Genomic DNA, 13,088 nt, shown 5'->3' on the forward strand with positions numbered 1-13,088 from the left:
TGCAACACTCATTCGTGATCAAAATTTTAAACAGGGAATTCCCTGGAGGTCCAGTGGTTAGGACTCAGCACTTTCACTGACAGGGCCCCGGTTCGGTCCCTGGTTGGGGAAGTAAGATCCTGTAAGCCTCCAGGCGCAGCCAAAAAAAAAAAAAAAAAATTCAACAAACTAGGAATAGAAGGGAGTTTCCTTAATCTGATCAAAAGCTTCCATGAAAAACCTACTGCTAACAATGTACTTAATGGTGAGAGACTGAATGCCTTACCTTAAAGTCAGGAGCAAAGTGAGTTTCTATTCAACATTCTACTGGGAATTCTAGCCAATGCAATAAGTTTACCAAAAAAAAAAAAAAAAAAGCATACCAATAGGAAGGAAGTAAAACTGTCTTTTTTGGCAGATAACGTAAGTCCGAAAGAAATGCCAGATTTCGACTCTGAAAACCATAAAACATTACTGAGAGAAATTAAAGAAGAAGTGTATCAAGAATATATAGAGAATTCTTACAATCAATAACAAGGCAATCCAATTAAAAATAGGCCTGGGACTTCCCTGGCGTTCCAGTAGTCAAGACTCGGTGCTTCCACTGCAGGGAGCACGAGTTCAATCCCTGGTTGGGGAATTATGGTTCTGCATGCCGCGCTGCGTGGCCAAAAAAAATAATTAATTAATTTAAAAAAAAAAAAAGGCCTGAGCACTCAGACATTTCACCAAGAAAAGAGATGAATGGTTAACAAACACAAGAAAGAGTGTTCATTACAAAATTGCAAAATAAAACCACAAGAGGCAATTTGACAAAGGCATTTATGAGGCAATTGAGGAAACTTGAACACAGACTGGGTGTCAGACATTAAGGAATTAAAATCCTTATTTAGAAATATGTCCTGAAATATTTACAGGTAAAATAATATGTCTGGGATTCGCTGTAAAATACTGGAACAAAGAAAGGAGGAAAATAGATGAAATAGCAATAGTAGAATATTGATAAATGTCAAAGCTTAATGATGGTACATGTGCATTCTCTGTTATTCATTCTTGAGTATATTTGAGATTTTCCATAATTAAAAAAAATTTTAAATGAGGAACTTGATCACTGTGGGCAAAGAGCCTTTAAGGAATTCATAAAGGAAAGCAGGCAGTAATTTACATAACTTAGTTTGTTTCAGCCCAACACTGGTCCATCCTCTGTTTACCTTGCAAAAATCCGATTTTTTCATTACTGCCATGCAAAAGGTTATCTGAGCAGAAAGAGATTTAAGTGAAAGAGCAGAGACAGAGGTTTTGGGCTTCATGTTTCACCACTTGCTGGCAGGTACTAGCTAGCTTTCTGGTGTTCCTGAATTTACAGAATGCATGTAGATCTCTTATCAGCACAAATGTAGTTTGCTGTCAGTAGCTACTAACATTTCCAAATGTGAATCAGGCACCATCTTCCCCTCACGCACATTCTCATAAACAGCACAGCTTTTTTTTATCCTTTGTGAACTTGCCTCTTCCTCAGCGTGAAAGGTCCCTGGATTTATAACTGCTTTTATTTGGGGTATGGAAATTTTACAGTTCTGTAACACGTGAGAGTCATGTATGATATTCCAAGGATGTGTTCTTATTTGTTTATTGAGAATTGTGTATGATATTGGTATATCATACTAATATCCTTAGTAGGATGTGTTCTTATTTGTTTATTCATTATTTTCTCCTTTTTCCATTTTTCAGTACATGTACTAGCCTTAGCAAGTTCTGTTCCAAACTCAGGCACCTTGACTTGGCTTCCTGTACATCAATAACAAACATGTCTCTAAAAGCTCTGAGGTAAATTTCTTACAACAAGAATGTCCAATAATCAGAACAGATACTTATTTTTTTATTAACTAAAATAAAGTTGGAATTGAAGGAAACTATGTTTTATAGATACGTACTGTAGTTCAGAATAGATCTTTTGTTTTACTACTTGCCCAAATTACAGGACACATTCAGGTGAAATGATAGAGGTAACTAGGATTTCTGAACAGAATAGTACAGTTTGTACGTGAATGAAGTGCTTAGCAGGATTCTGTATATATAGTAAGTGCTCAGTAAGTTTTCATTGTTTTAATGTTACTGTATTTTTTAAAAGTACATTACAAAAAGATACATCTTAAAAGGAGGGTGAAATGCCCAGTGTCTTTGTACTTTTACTTTTTTATCAGCCTTTTATAAAAGATCATGGTGCCATGTATTAGTTACATTTATGAAGAGTAAGAATTAAGCCATTAAAAGACGAAATGTAAATTTAGTTAAGTAGAGTGTAAGTAATCTGAAAATGTGTCTCCTTCTATACCTTCCTTATGAGCATTGAACACATGTATCTATGGCTGGTGTAGGATAATAAATAAGATAGTATAACAGTGTTTATAGTTCATAAGTAATTCACATAAATGATCTCATTTATTTTGAAATCTTGTGAGGTAGATAGGACAGACACTTAACAGATAAGAAAATCTAAAACATTTTTGAATGCCAGGTACTGTGATTCAACCATGGGAGGTAACTGAATAAGATATTGTTGCTGCCCTTAAGTTGCTCAGAGTCTCGTAGAAGAAAAAAAAAACTAAATGTGTTGTCGTATTACAGCGGGATAAGTGCTATGGTAGAAATGAGTGCATTAGTTTGGGGAGAACGTAGAAGGGCTACTGCCACTCTTGGTTTAAGAGAGGTTCTGTCAGGCTTCCCGAAGTGACTTGCCTGAAGTCACACTATTAATGTTGAAGAATGAACTTGAACCAAGATCCCCTGGCTTTATTTTATAAAACAATTAAAGCACTATTTTCCAAAGAATGCCATAGAGCTTGGGATTCTTCCATAGTTTAAATGTGAAATCAAAGATCAAAGATGAAGCTAGTGTTTGATAGAAGGCAGAGATCTAATACAATATTTCCTAAATTCAGCCTGTGGAAACTGTACCCTAGATACTTCCCAAGAGAGAAAATTTACAGATCCTTTGTAATTTTTTAAATAAAAGTTTAAATGGCCTCATTATTACTTTGATAAGTACTTGAATTATTTGATAGAGAAATTGAGTTTGAATCTGACTCTTCATTAATTACTCTGTTAACTTGAACAAGTCGCTTAATTTCCATTTCCTATATAGAGACCGTTAAATTTGTGATAAGTGCAAAAAGAATATACTTTGAAAAGTGTAAACCTCCATAAAAATCTAATGTATCTGAAAAACAGCATTGTGCTTGAGCTTGTTAGTTCAGGTGGATTTGAGCTAGCCCTCCTAGTGATGTAGTCCCACATGAACACCACAAGCGTTGATAAATGCACCTTTTGTTGCAGAATTGCCTGTATTCTAAATCTACATTAAGTAAATATGTCCCCAACTAGATGGCCAATAAAATGAGACTTTGGTGCCTTTGGAATTGGATTTAGTCATATGTTTGTTTCATTTTGTTTTATCCTAAGTGAGGGATGTCCACTGTTGGAGCAATTAAACATTTCCTGGTGTGACCAAGTAACCAAGGATGGTATCCAAGCACTAGTGAGAGGCTGTGGAGGTCTTAAAGCCTTATTCTTAAAAGGCTGCACACAGGTAATACTCCCTGTCTTACTTGTGAATGATAGAGGCACCATGAACTTGGTGGGCAGCCCAAGATGTTGGCTTGAGAGATACGTAGTTGTTGTGTATTACTGACCAAAGACCCATGCTTACCAAAAATTAAAGGGTTTTCCCTAGAGTGAAAAAATAGAAGAATTAACACCTGCCTGACCAAAGATAAATGTTTGAGGGGAGGCAAGATGGGGAGACAAAATCATAATACGGAACAGGTGCCACAGGCAAGAAGGTTTTCATGTAATTTAATCTGAAAAGACAACTTGTCATGTTGTCACTGCCTGAGACCTTGAACTGGATAGGCAAGGAAGACAGTCTTGGCAGTTTCCACTAGTTGTTTAACTACCAAGAGCTTTTCTTAAATGTGCCAAGTATACAGCAACCTACATTTTATAGTGTTGATGCTTATTTCCTGCCAGTCACATCACAGATCCAACATATTTTGTCATTAAAAATTTTAGTATCTCAGTGTTTTACAGTGGAAAAAAAAAAGGAATTGACATGGTAACAACACCTGGAAGGAAATGATCAAGAGTGGGTTTAGAAGTGACTGACAAAGTAGGGCTAGGCTCTTATTACCTTATTTTATTAATGGTTGCTAAAACCATGCCTTGTATTCTATTAAAAAATGCCCTCATTCTTTCACCATGAAGGGAAGATTTTCACGGTTTGAAACAGAGCTTTGAAAGTATGACCGCCTTAAAACAACAACTTGAGCTCCTGGTTATTTATGGAATCCTGAAAAATATTGATTGGGATGCATGATTATAGTCAATTACTTGCCATCTGTTCTCCGCACTGTACGTATAGCACTGATCTTCCAGCAGCAGATAACTACAGATTTCTTTCTCAGCTCCTGTTCCCAAAAGTTTGTTGTTAAGAAACTTTACAGGGAGTGTAGCAATGTGAAAGTTATTTTAGTTTCAAAATCCCTCAGCAAAATGCTGCAAGGCATCTTTAATTTATCAGAAGAAAAATCCATAAACATTAGGCAATGTTTATTTTATCTTTCCCTTGATTTGGTGATAATATGAATTTGACATGGTTGGAACTGATAACAAATACTGATAACTGTACTAATCATTTGAATTACACATTTATATGATCATAGTTCATTGTTTCTGGTTCATTTGTTCCTTTGAAAGTTGGTTGGCTATATTTTGAATGTGTTAACGAATGTGTACACTCTTAAATCTTTAAGATTTAAGGTTTAAAGATTTTAAACAATGTCAGTAATAATTTCTTCTCTCTTTTTAATCTTTCTAGCTAGAAGATGAAGCTCTCAAGTACATAGGTGCACACTGTCCTGAACTGGTGACTTTGAACTTGCAGACTTGCTTAGTAAGCAGTCCTTCCCACAACTCTTCTGTATTAGTAATTCATTTCAATAATATTATTGTAAGAGTTTCAGTCATAAAGACCAGTAGTTTGTCTACTTCAGCCCTGGGGACGCAGTAATCATAGATGATTTTTTAAATGCTCAACAGTACTCGCCCCTAGGGGCTTTGACATAGATGAGATAGAGGGTAGCTTATACAGAATTCCAAATAAGCTAAACTGTAGCTCCACCCCTTTCTCTTCTACTTAAGAAAACTCTACTTTTTAGAAGTAAATTATTCACAGACTTCGGCATTTAAAATATTTTTGGTAAATTAATTGCAGTCACACCGACTAACATCTATCAGTGAGTAATGACTATTGGGAATCATTGATATAAGCAGATGACAAGCAAAATGTACCCTTTAAATTATTTTCAAGTAGTATTTGTAGTTCACATTTGGCTTGTTTAGACTATCAGCTTTTTTGTGTCTATACCAAACCCCCTGAATTTTGCTCAGAGAATTTGCTGAAACTATTCAGGATCCTAGAACATTGACAATACACCTTTAGCTTTTCCCTCTTGCCTTGAAAATTGCATATGTGTGTTGCCTTGGAGTGAGAGCCTCTCATAGCAATGAAAAAAGTTGGTGAGGGTTTTCTTTGTTTTTGCTAAGCCTTCTATGTATAATACTCTCCCCTTCTTGTTTGGTCACCTGAAACTTTAGAGCATAGTGGTTGTTTAGTTTAAAGGTGACACATACAGGGCCACGTTTTGTGCAATTTAGGCACCCTGCGCTTCTAGGCCTTAAGGGATGGTGCTGATAGTGATCTGTTTCAGAGGCTCCTAGAGACTGAGTTAAAGGAATGATATTTTGATTTCCATAGTTGCTAACTACCAGAATTTGCCTACTTTCATTTATGAAACAAATATTTGGCCTGAAAGAAAGATCTTACACAGCTATTGTAAACACGAAACCATCATCTTACAGTGATAGGAAAAAAACTGTTCTTGCACACCTTCAGATTTTATTTATATACATACATAAATATACACATGTGCACTCTGTATGTGTGTGTGTGTGTCTGTGTATATGTTACGTACACACACACACACACATACATAGAAATACATATATACCATACCTACCGTTTGCCATTTTAGTTTCATTTCCTTTACCCTTCCAGCAGACAGAAACCAATTCGTAAGCATAAAGAACCAGCTCTGTCATATGTTTATTTTACTGTTTACCTTCACCCAGATCTTAGGGCATGAGTCGTTCCTTCTGTCATTCTGTACAATGTGATGAAATGATTCTCAGCATTCATGAGACTTCTTGAAGTTTCTGCCCAAAACTATTGAAGTGACCAAAGTACACACTTAATGCAGTCTCTTTTTCTTGACTAATTTGAAAACATAAAAGTTCAGTAGATTTTACTCTTTTAACAATTTAAAGTATTGGTAATATGACTTTCTTCCTCAGTAATCCCTTATAGACTTCAAAACATTAAGAAAGAAAAGGCAGCACAACCCTCCCAGTATTTTGTTAATAATGCGTGACACAAACTCCATTGACCTGCTAAATATGCATGTTTATGGATTGCTGCTTCTCTCTTTATTTACATTTCTTTCAGTTATCCTTGTTTAGTAATAACTATACGTCACATTTGTGTGGCACTTTTTTAAGGTACTTCTACATGTGTATATGCCTCATCAATTTATTCTCATGACAGATCTTGTATCTGCCTTAGCATCCATTTTTCATCTGTATGTTGTTTCAGTTCTATAATACTGAGAACATACTGATTTAAGCAGTGAATATTTAAAGTTTGATTTTTTTTTCAGTTGTCCTTGCAACCTAAGAATACTGTTTGATTAAACAGAAATGACAGGAGAGCTTTATTCTGAGGCTTACACAAAATTAGCAAATCTATCAGGACAAATTAAAATGCTGATCATATCCAACATGTTAAGATGTTTATACATGACATCTTTTTTTTAAATGTAACATCTTTTGTGTTCTTTTTTCATTTTAAAATAATAATTTAAAACATACAAAATTATATTTGAGTTGGATACAACTATTTATCTCCATTAAGTTAGGATAGTCTTTTTTATTTATACATCTTTATTGGAGTATAATTACTTTACAATGTTGTGTTAGTTTCTGCTGTACAACAAAGTGAATCAGCTGTATGCATACATATATCCCCATATCCCCTCCCTCTTGAGCCTCCCTCCCACCCTCCCTATCCCACCCCTCTAGGTGGTCATAAAGCACCGAGCTGACCTCCCTGTGCTATGCAGCAGCTTCCCACTAGCTATCTATTTTACGTTTGGTAGTGTATATATGTCAGTGCTACTCTCTCACTATGTCCCAGCCTCCCCTCCCCCCACTGTGTCCTCAAGTCCATTCTCAACATCTGCATCTTTATTCCTGCCCTACCACTAGGCTCATTTTCTAGATTCCATATATTATATGTGTTAGCATACAGTATTTATTTTTCTCTTTCTGACTTACTTCACTCTGTATGACAGACTCTAGGTCCATCCACCTCACTACAAATAACTCAATTTTGTTCCTTTTTATCGCTGAGTAATATTCCATTGTATATATGTGCCACATCTTCTTTATCCATTCGTCTGTCGATGGACATTTAGGTTGTTTCCATGTAGGATAGTCTTTATGTTATAAAACTAAAATTTAGAAATAAATGGATTTATGGTTGATATGAGATTACAGCTATGATCCACAGGTTGTTTCCTTTTTTTAAAGTAACTTAATATCAGTATCAATTTTGAACTTGTAAATGCATTTATACTATTAAAATACTGCTGTCTTTATCTGTTTTCTAGGTTATAAAATCATTTAATTGAACCTACACCATGATGCACCCCATCTGTTCCCAGTCCTGTCAGTCCCATTAGGTTAAAAGAACCCTGTTATAGCTTCTTGCCTTTGCACCAGAAATGAGCACAGATTCTCTTGAAAGCTAAATCAAAAGGAACTGGAAGGAAGAAACAAAGTGTATTCATTTTCTTTTAGGTCTGCTACATGGTTAATATCAAACCTGCTTTTCTTTCTTTTTGGCACTTATTTCACGGAGGTAACTTTTTTCTATCCTTATCTTCTGCTAAGTAACTAAGAACGATGGGTTTTTCCCTCTTGTTTTTTCTAGCAAATCACAGATGAAGGTCTCATTACTATATGCAGAGGGTGCCATAAGCTACGGTCCCTGTGTGCCTCTGGCTGCTCCAGCATCACAGATGCCATCCTGAACGCTTTAGGTCAGAACTGCCCACGGCTTAGGTAAACGCTTCTTGTTCATCTCAAACAATCAGGGGAAAGGAGCAGTGGCCTCCTTCACTCGTATTTATTCCTTGGAACCTTGAATTTTTTAAGGTAGACACTACAAGGCCACTACCACCCTTTCAGGTGCGCACCTACTTGCTTTGTACCTCATTTGATTACATGCAATTGGCCTGAACCAGGGGGTAATAGTCCTCATTTTCTGCTTCTTGGCTATCCATACTAGAAGAATATCAACATTTTATCACATTACTTGAGAAAAGAAATAAAAGCATTCTCTCTTATTAATGCTTTCATATAATTCCTTTCTGAAAAAAGTTTTTAGAAGCCCACCCTGTGATCATTTATATTGTAGTAATGCTGCCAGGTGCATAGCAGGGAGCATTTAAAGAGAAAAAACAGCTCCCCCTTTGTGCTGATGGTCTTTTAAAGCAAGCTTTATTTCTCTGTGGCTCCTCTTCTCTACCTAAATACAGGATTGGCTGAATATTTACTAAGAATGCTGTGTTAGCACGCACATGGTATCAAGCCCATATTGATTTTGTAAGAGCACACAGCACACTATTTTGTAATAAATAGATAATCCCCGTACACCTTTTTTGTTCTTTAAAACAAAACTTATATTGTACTTACTATATATTAAACATGTTAGCCACTGTTTTAAATTATTTACAAATATTAATTCATTTAATCATCATAACACCACGTAAGCACTGTTATTATCTCTATATTATAGGTGAGAAAACCGAAGCACAGGTCGAGTAACCTGTTCAAGGTCTCACAGTTAGTAAGTGCAGGAGCAAGTGTTCATTCTCAGGCAGTCTAGCTCCAGAACCTATGAAACCACTTGTCTTACACATAAGAATCATTGTAAACCAATAAAAACTTTCTTAAAACTTTTTTGTAATCACCTGGCCATGGGCCTTTGTAATCTCAGAAGTCTAGAGTAGAATACTCTTCAGGAGCTGAGGAGGTAGCCAGTCTTCTCTCTAAAAAATATTACATATTACCTTTTTCTGTTTTAAAGAGAGGGATGTTCAGCTCCATTCTCCTTCATGGTTTATTTTATTGTTAGAAAAAAAAGGCTCTCAAATGTGACACTTAAAAGTTGGGTTCAGTCAGATCATACTTTCCCATTAGATACAGTATTTTAATTGATTGTCAGTTGATAATGATTCCTTATACTTTAGCTTTTTTTTTTTTCTTTCAACTTCTGTAGTAATTTGTAAGCAAACATACAATGTTCTTTGGTACTGTCGTGCAGACACCACCAGACTTTTCACAAAGAAGAGCTACTATTTTTGATTCCCCAGCCCTGTGGTTGGTATTTAGGGTGGTGTTCAGCAGTTCCTGAATAGGAGCATGGCTGCCAGCTCAGCTGCCCTCTCCACTGGGCCCCCCTGGGAGCCTGTGGGAGGAGGCAGGAAGCTTAAGGGTATTTTTTCATAAGTATGGAATTTCATATTTGGGACAGGCCTATGATTAACCAGTCCCTTCATAGTATTTTGAAAAGCTATTTAAATCTTAGTGAACCTACATGTAAAATAGGGAAAGAGAATAATTTAGCAACAGATTAACTGAGACAGAGTATTTATCTCCATCTCCTTTGTTTTCTAGGAGCAGGCTGCCCTCTGGGGGTAAGCAGTATGCCATCAAGAAGGCTTTTAAATGCGTTTCTCATGCATTTTGGCATTAACTACAAGCTTCTATTATATTCTTCTGATTGCATCACCCTAAAATGTGGTATTTACAGGACCACTTTATGATGACTCCATGAAAACGAGTAGCAAGATCTGTATACAGACTTGCTTAGCTGTGAATGTAACTCCGTGTTATATAGTCCTTAGGGAATAAGAGGTTGTTTTCTTAAATTCTTGCTGTTTTAATAAACCCAGTTTTCAGGGACCAGTGGGTTGACTTTCACTTTGTTTTTTTAACAGAATATTAGAAGTGGCAAGGTGTTCTCAACTAACAGATGTAGGCTTTACCACTCTGGCCAGGGTAAGTGTTTTCTTCAGGTTCTGCAGATTTTGTTCAGGTTTTTTTTTATTTCAGAAGAATGAGCAATGAGGGAAATGTGGAGTGGCAGCAGAATTGAGGGTGCAGGGTGTGGGGGGATCTCTGTGGCTGGTGTTCCTAAGCATCCTTGGGCTGCAGCTACAGGCAGCTGCTCTGGAAAGGCAGATGTGCATTGGAGACCATGACATTCCTTCGTGAGACTTGATTTTCCGCCTCTTCATAAGATTATAAGTTAAACTAAGTGGGAATTTCCTAGCGCTTTTGAAAGAAGCTTATTTGGTTATTTGGTATGCAACTGGTGGATGAGAGTAATGTTGAAAGAAACATATAAGCCTGATTTAAATGGAGAGGTTTTAAGAGATTTTCTGTATTCTCCACAAGATTTTAATACATGGAGTGGTTTGTAAATCACTGTATAATAATAGTATTTAAAATTACCCCATCTTTGACCAGTGTAATGGAACATGGGAAGGGCATTTGCTTTCAGGCAGATCAATGGAATACTAATGGGGGCGGCGGTGGGCAGGCCATGGCATAACTAGATGAGGACATACAAATTCCCCTTCTGTGCTTACAAAGAAATCATTTTCATTAAATTATTTTTGGTTGAAAGGATCTCTGTATTAGTTCAGTATCAATGTTCAGGAAATTCATTCCCTTGGACTTTTAAGATGTTAGATACTTTAAGTGTGGAATAATTGAGAAATTTCACGGTGATAAAGGCCTTTTAAAAATGTGTAATTAATGGAATAAGGCAGGAAGTGATATAAGAATGACACCAACGCTGAAGCTCTTAAGATTTCATCAGTCTATTTAATATTACTTCTTCGTTTTCTGACCTTAATTTTTTCCCAATTTTAAACGTTTGTACTGTAATGTTTGGGTTTGTGTCTTACAGAATTGCCATGAGCTTGAAAAGATGGACCTGGAAGAGTGTGTTCAGGTAAGATTGTGGATTTTTACTCAGAAATATAGTATGATAGAAACTTTCATAGTACGTGCACATCAGAACGTTCAGTTCCCTACCCTAGTATAGTGGGGAGCCCGCAGCACTGCTGACTCTCCATTTATTGAGGTGTCCTCCAGGCATACCAGCAGAGGTGCTCACGGTACTTTTGCTAAGGAACTAGGAAAATACCTGCCATCAATAAGGTTGCCATTGGAGAGAAAGAAGGCTCAGGCATTTAGACCATAAAGGTACTAAGATATTTCCTTAGACCTACAGGGTTATGATGCTAATAAATAATTAAAGGCCCAGCACACTGATAGATATCACTGCCCCTTTTTAGCTTAACTGGACCCTGCACCCCTTACATCATTAACCCTGGAGACCCAACTCTGTATGGAACCCTGCCCGTCAGGCAGGCAGACTTAGCTTCTTACCAAGAGTTTTTTTAATGGTAAAAATAAAGAAGAGAAGATACTTCAATAACTATAGACGCCAATTTTTCTAAATTACTTGTTATCCGGACACTACTTAGTCCCTATTAGTTCTTATCAAAGTGAAACGTACTCACATCCATCTGTTTCTTGCACACGCCCAAATGTCCTGTGCGTCCTTTCCAGTGTTAGTCCTCTGAGTGACGTGCACACGCCCGCCCACTCCAGTCCCCCACCCCTGCCATTTCTTAGCCCCTGTGAAATTATGTGTATTATAACAACAATCTCAGAATTGGAGAGAAATTTGAAAAGAAATGCTGATTTACTCTCCATCCTAAGATAACTATAAAAGACTGTTCTTCCTTCAGGGGTTCTTCCTTACTGAATGTTCATAGTTAACCCAGCAGCCTCTTTCTACCACCCTTAGGGAAAATAACTGACATGCCAATTATCAATCCTGAGTTATGACATGGCTTATAAAAATATGGGCCAGATATCTAAAAATTTGAGGATGTTCCTACATTAATTTTTTTCATGGAGCAGTGTCTTCTGATTCACTTCTGTGATGGTTCTAAGGAGGTCAAACAAAGTCCAGTGGGTGGAAGTTATGAGGGAACACATTTTCATTTGTTTCAAAAACAAACAATTTTCGACAGACCTGTTCAAAGATGACTAGATGAGTTTAAGCCCAGCCTGGATAGATTCTCAAAGAACAGGTTCTGGGGCTTCCCTGGTGGCGCAGTGGTTAAGAATCTGCCTGCCAGTGCAGGGGACACGGGTTCGAGCCCTGGTCTGGGAAGATCCCACATGCTGCGGAGCAGCTAAGACCATGCTCCACAACTGCTGAGCCTGTGCTCTGGAGCCCACGAGCCACAACTACTGAAGCCCGTGAGCCTAGAGCCCGTGCTCAGCAACAAGAGAAGCTGCCGCGATGAGAAGCCCGTGCATCGCAATGAAGAGTATCCCCCGTTTGCCACAACTAGAGAAAGCCCACATGCAGCAACAAAGACCCAACGCAGCCAAAAATAAAATAAATGAAATAAATAAATTTATTTTAAAAAAAAAAAGAAGAAGAACAGGTTCTGGTAGCTGATGGGATTTCAACCTTACGATTCTGTTATTTGATGATCGATATCAGGATATCAGTCTAAAATACTAGTGTAGTCGAGAATGAGGTATGACCTGTGAGTGTTTTGGAATTATACCTAAAATGAACTTATATGTTTCTTTCAGATAACAGATAGCACATTAATCCAACTTTCTATACACTGTCCTCGACTTCAAGTATTGGTGAGTTTGACTGTGGAAGTTTTATGTATCTATTGGATTTAATCAAAACCCAGCTCTTACTTTCATCTTGGTGCCTGGCTACCATTTGGGGAAAGCATATTTCTCCAAATTGTCAACTTACAGAGGACCAAGGGAGGACCTGTGTGAAGGGAGAAACTGAGATAGAAACTGGAAAAGTTACA

General features: G+C 37.1%; 1 protein-coding gene across 3 annotated transcripts in view; it reads left to right on the forward strand.

Moving 5' to 3' along the window:
- The window catches only part of FBXL20 (F-box and leucine rich repeat protein 20), a 114,157-nt gene that overhangs the window by 91,469 nt on the left and 9,600 nt on the right, over nt 1-13,088 (forward strand). For all 3 annotated transcript variants that reach the window (XR_009006286.1, XM_057535845.1, XM_007177537.3), the window contains exons 7-13: nt 1,711-1,806; nt 3,442-3,568; nt 4,856-4,930; nt 8,087-8,217; nt 10,158-10,218; nt 11,135-11,179; nt 12,850-12,906. Coding sequence is in view for 2 of the 3 variants with exons in the window: in XM_057535845.1 (XP_057391828.1) it covers nt 1,711-1,806; nt 3,442-3,568; nt 4,856-4,930; nt 8,087-8,217; nt 10,158-10,218; nt 11,135-11,179; nt 12,850-12,906 (592 nt within the window). In the remaining variant the exon portion in view is untranslated. The remainder of the gene's footprint in view (nt 1-1,710; nt 1,807-3,441; nt 3,569-4,855; nt 4,931-8,086; nt 8,218-10,157; nt 10,219-11,134; nt 11,180-12,849; nt 12,907-13,088) is intronic.

This window comes from Balaenoptera acutorostrata, chromosome 20 (genome assembly GCF_949987535.1).
Source record: "Balaenoptera acutorostrata chromosome 20, mBalAcu1.1, whole genome shotgun sequence".
In the NCBI taxonomy this organism is placed as follows: domain Eukaryota; kingdom Metazoa; phylum Chordata; class Mammalia; order Artiodactyla; family Balaenopteridae; genus Balaenoptera; species Balaenoptera acutorostrata.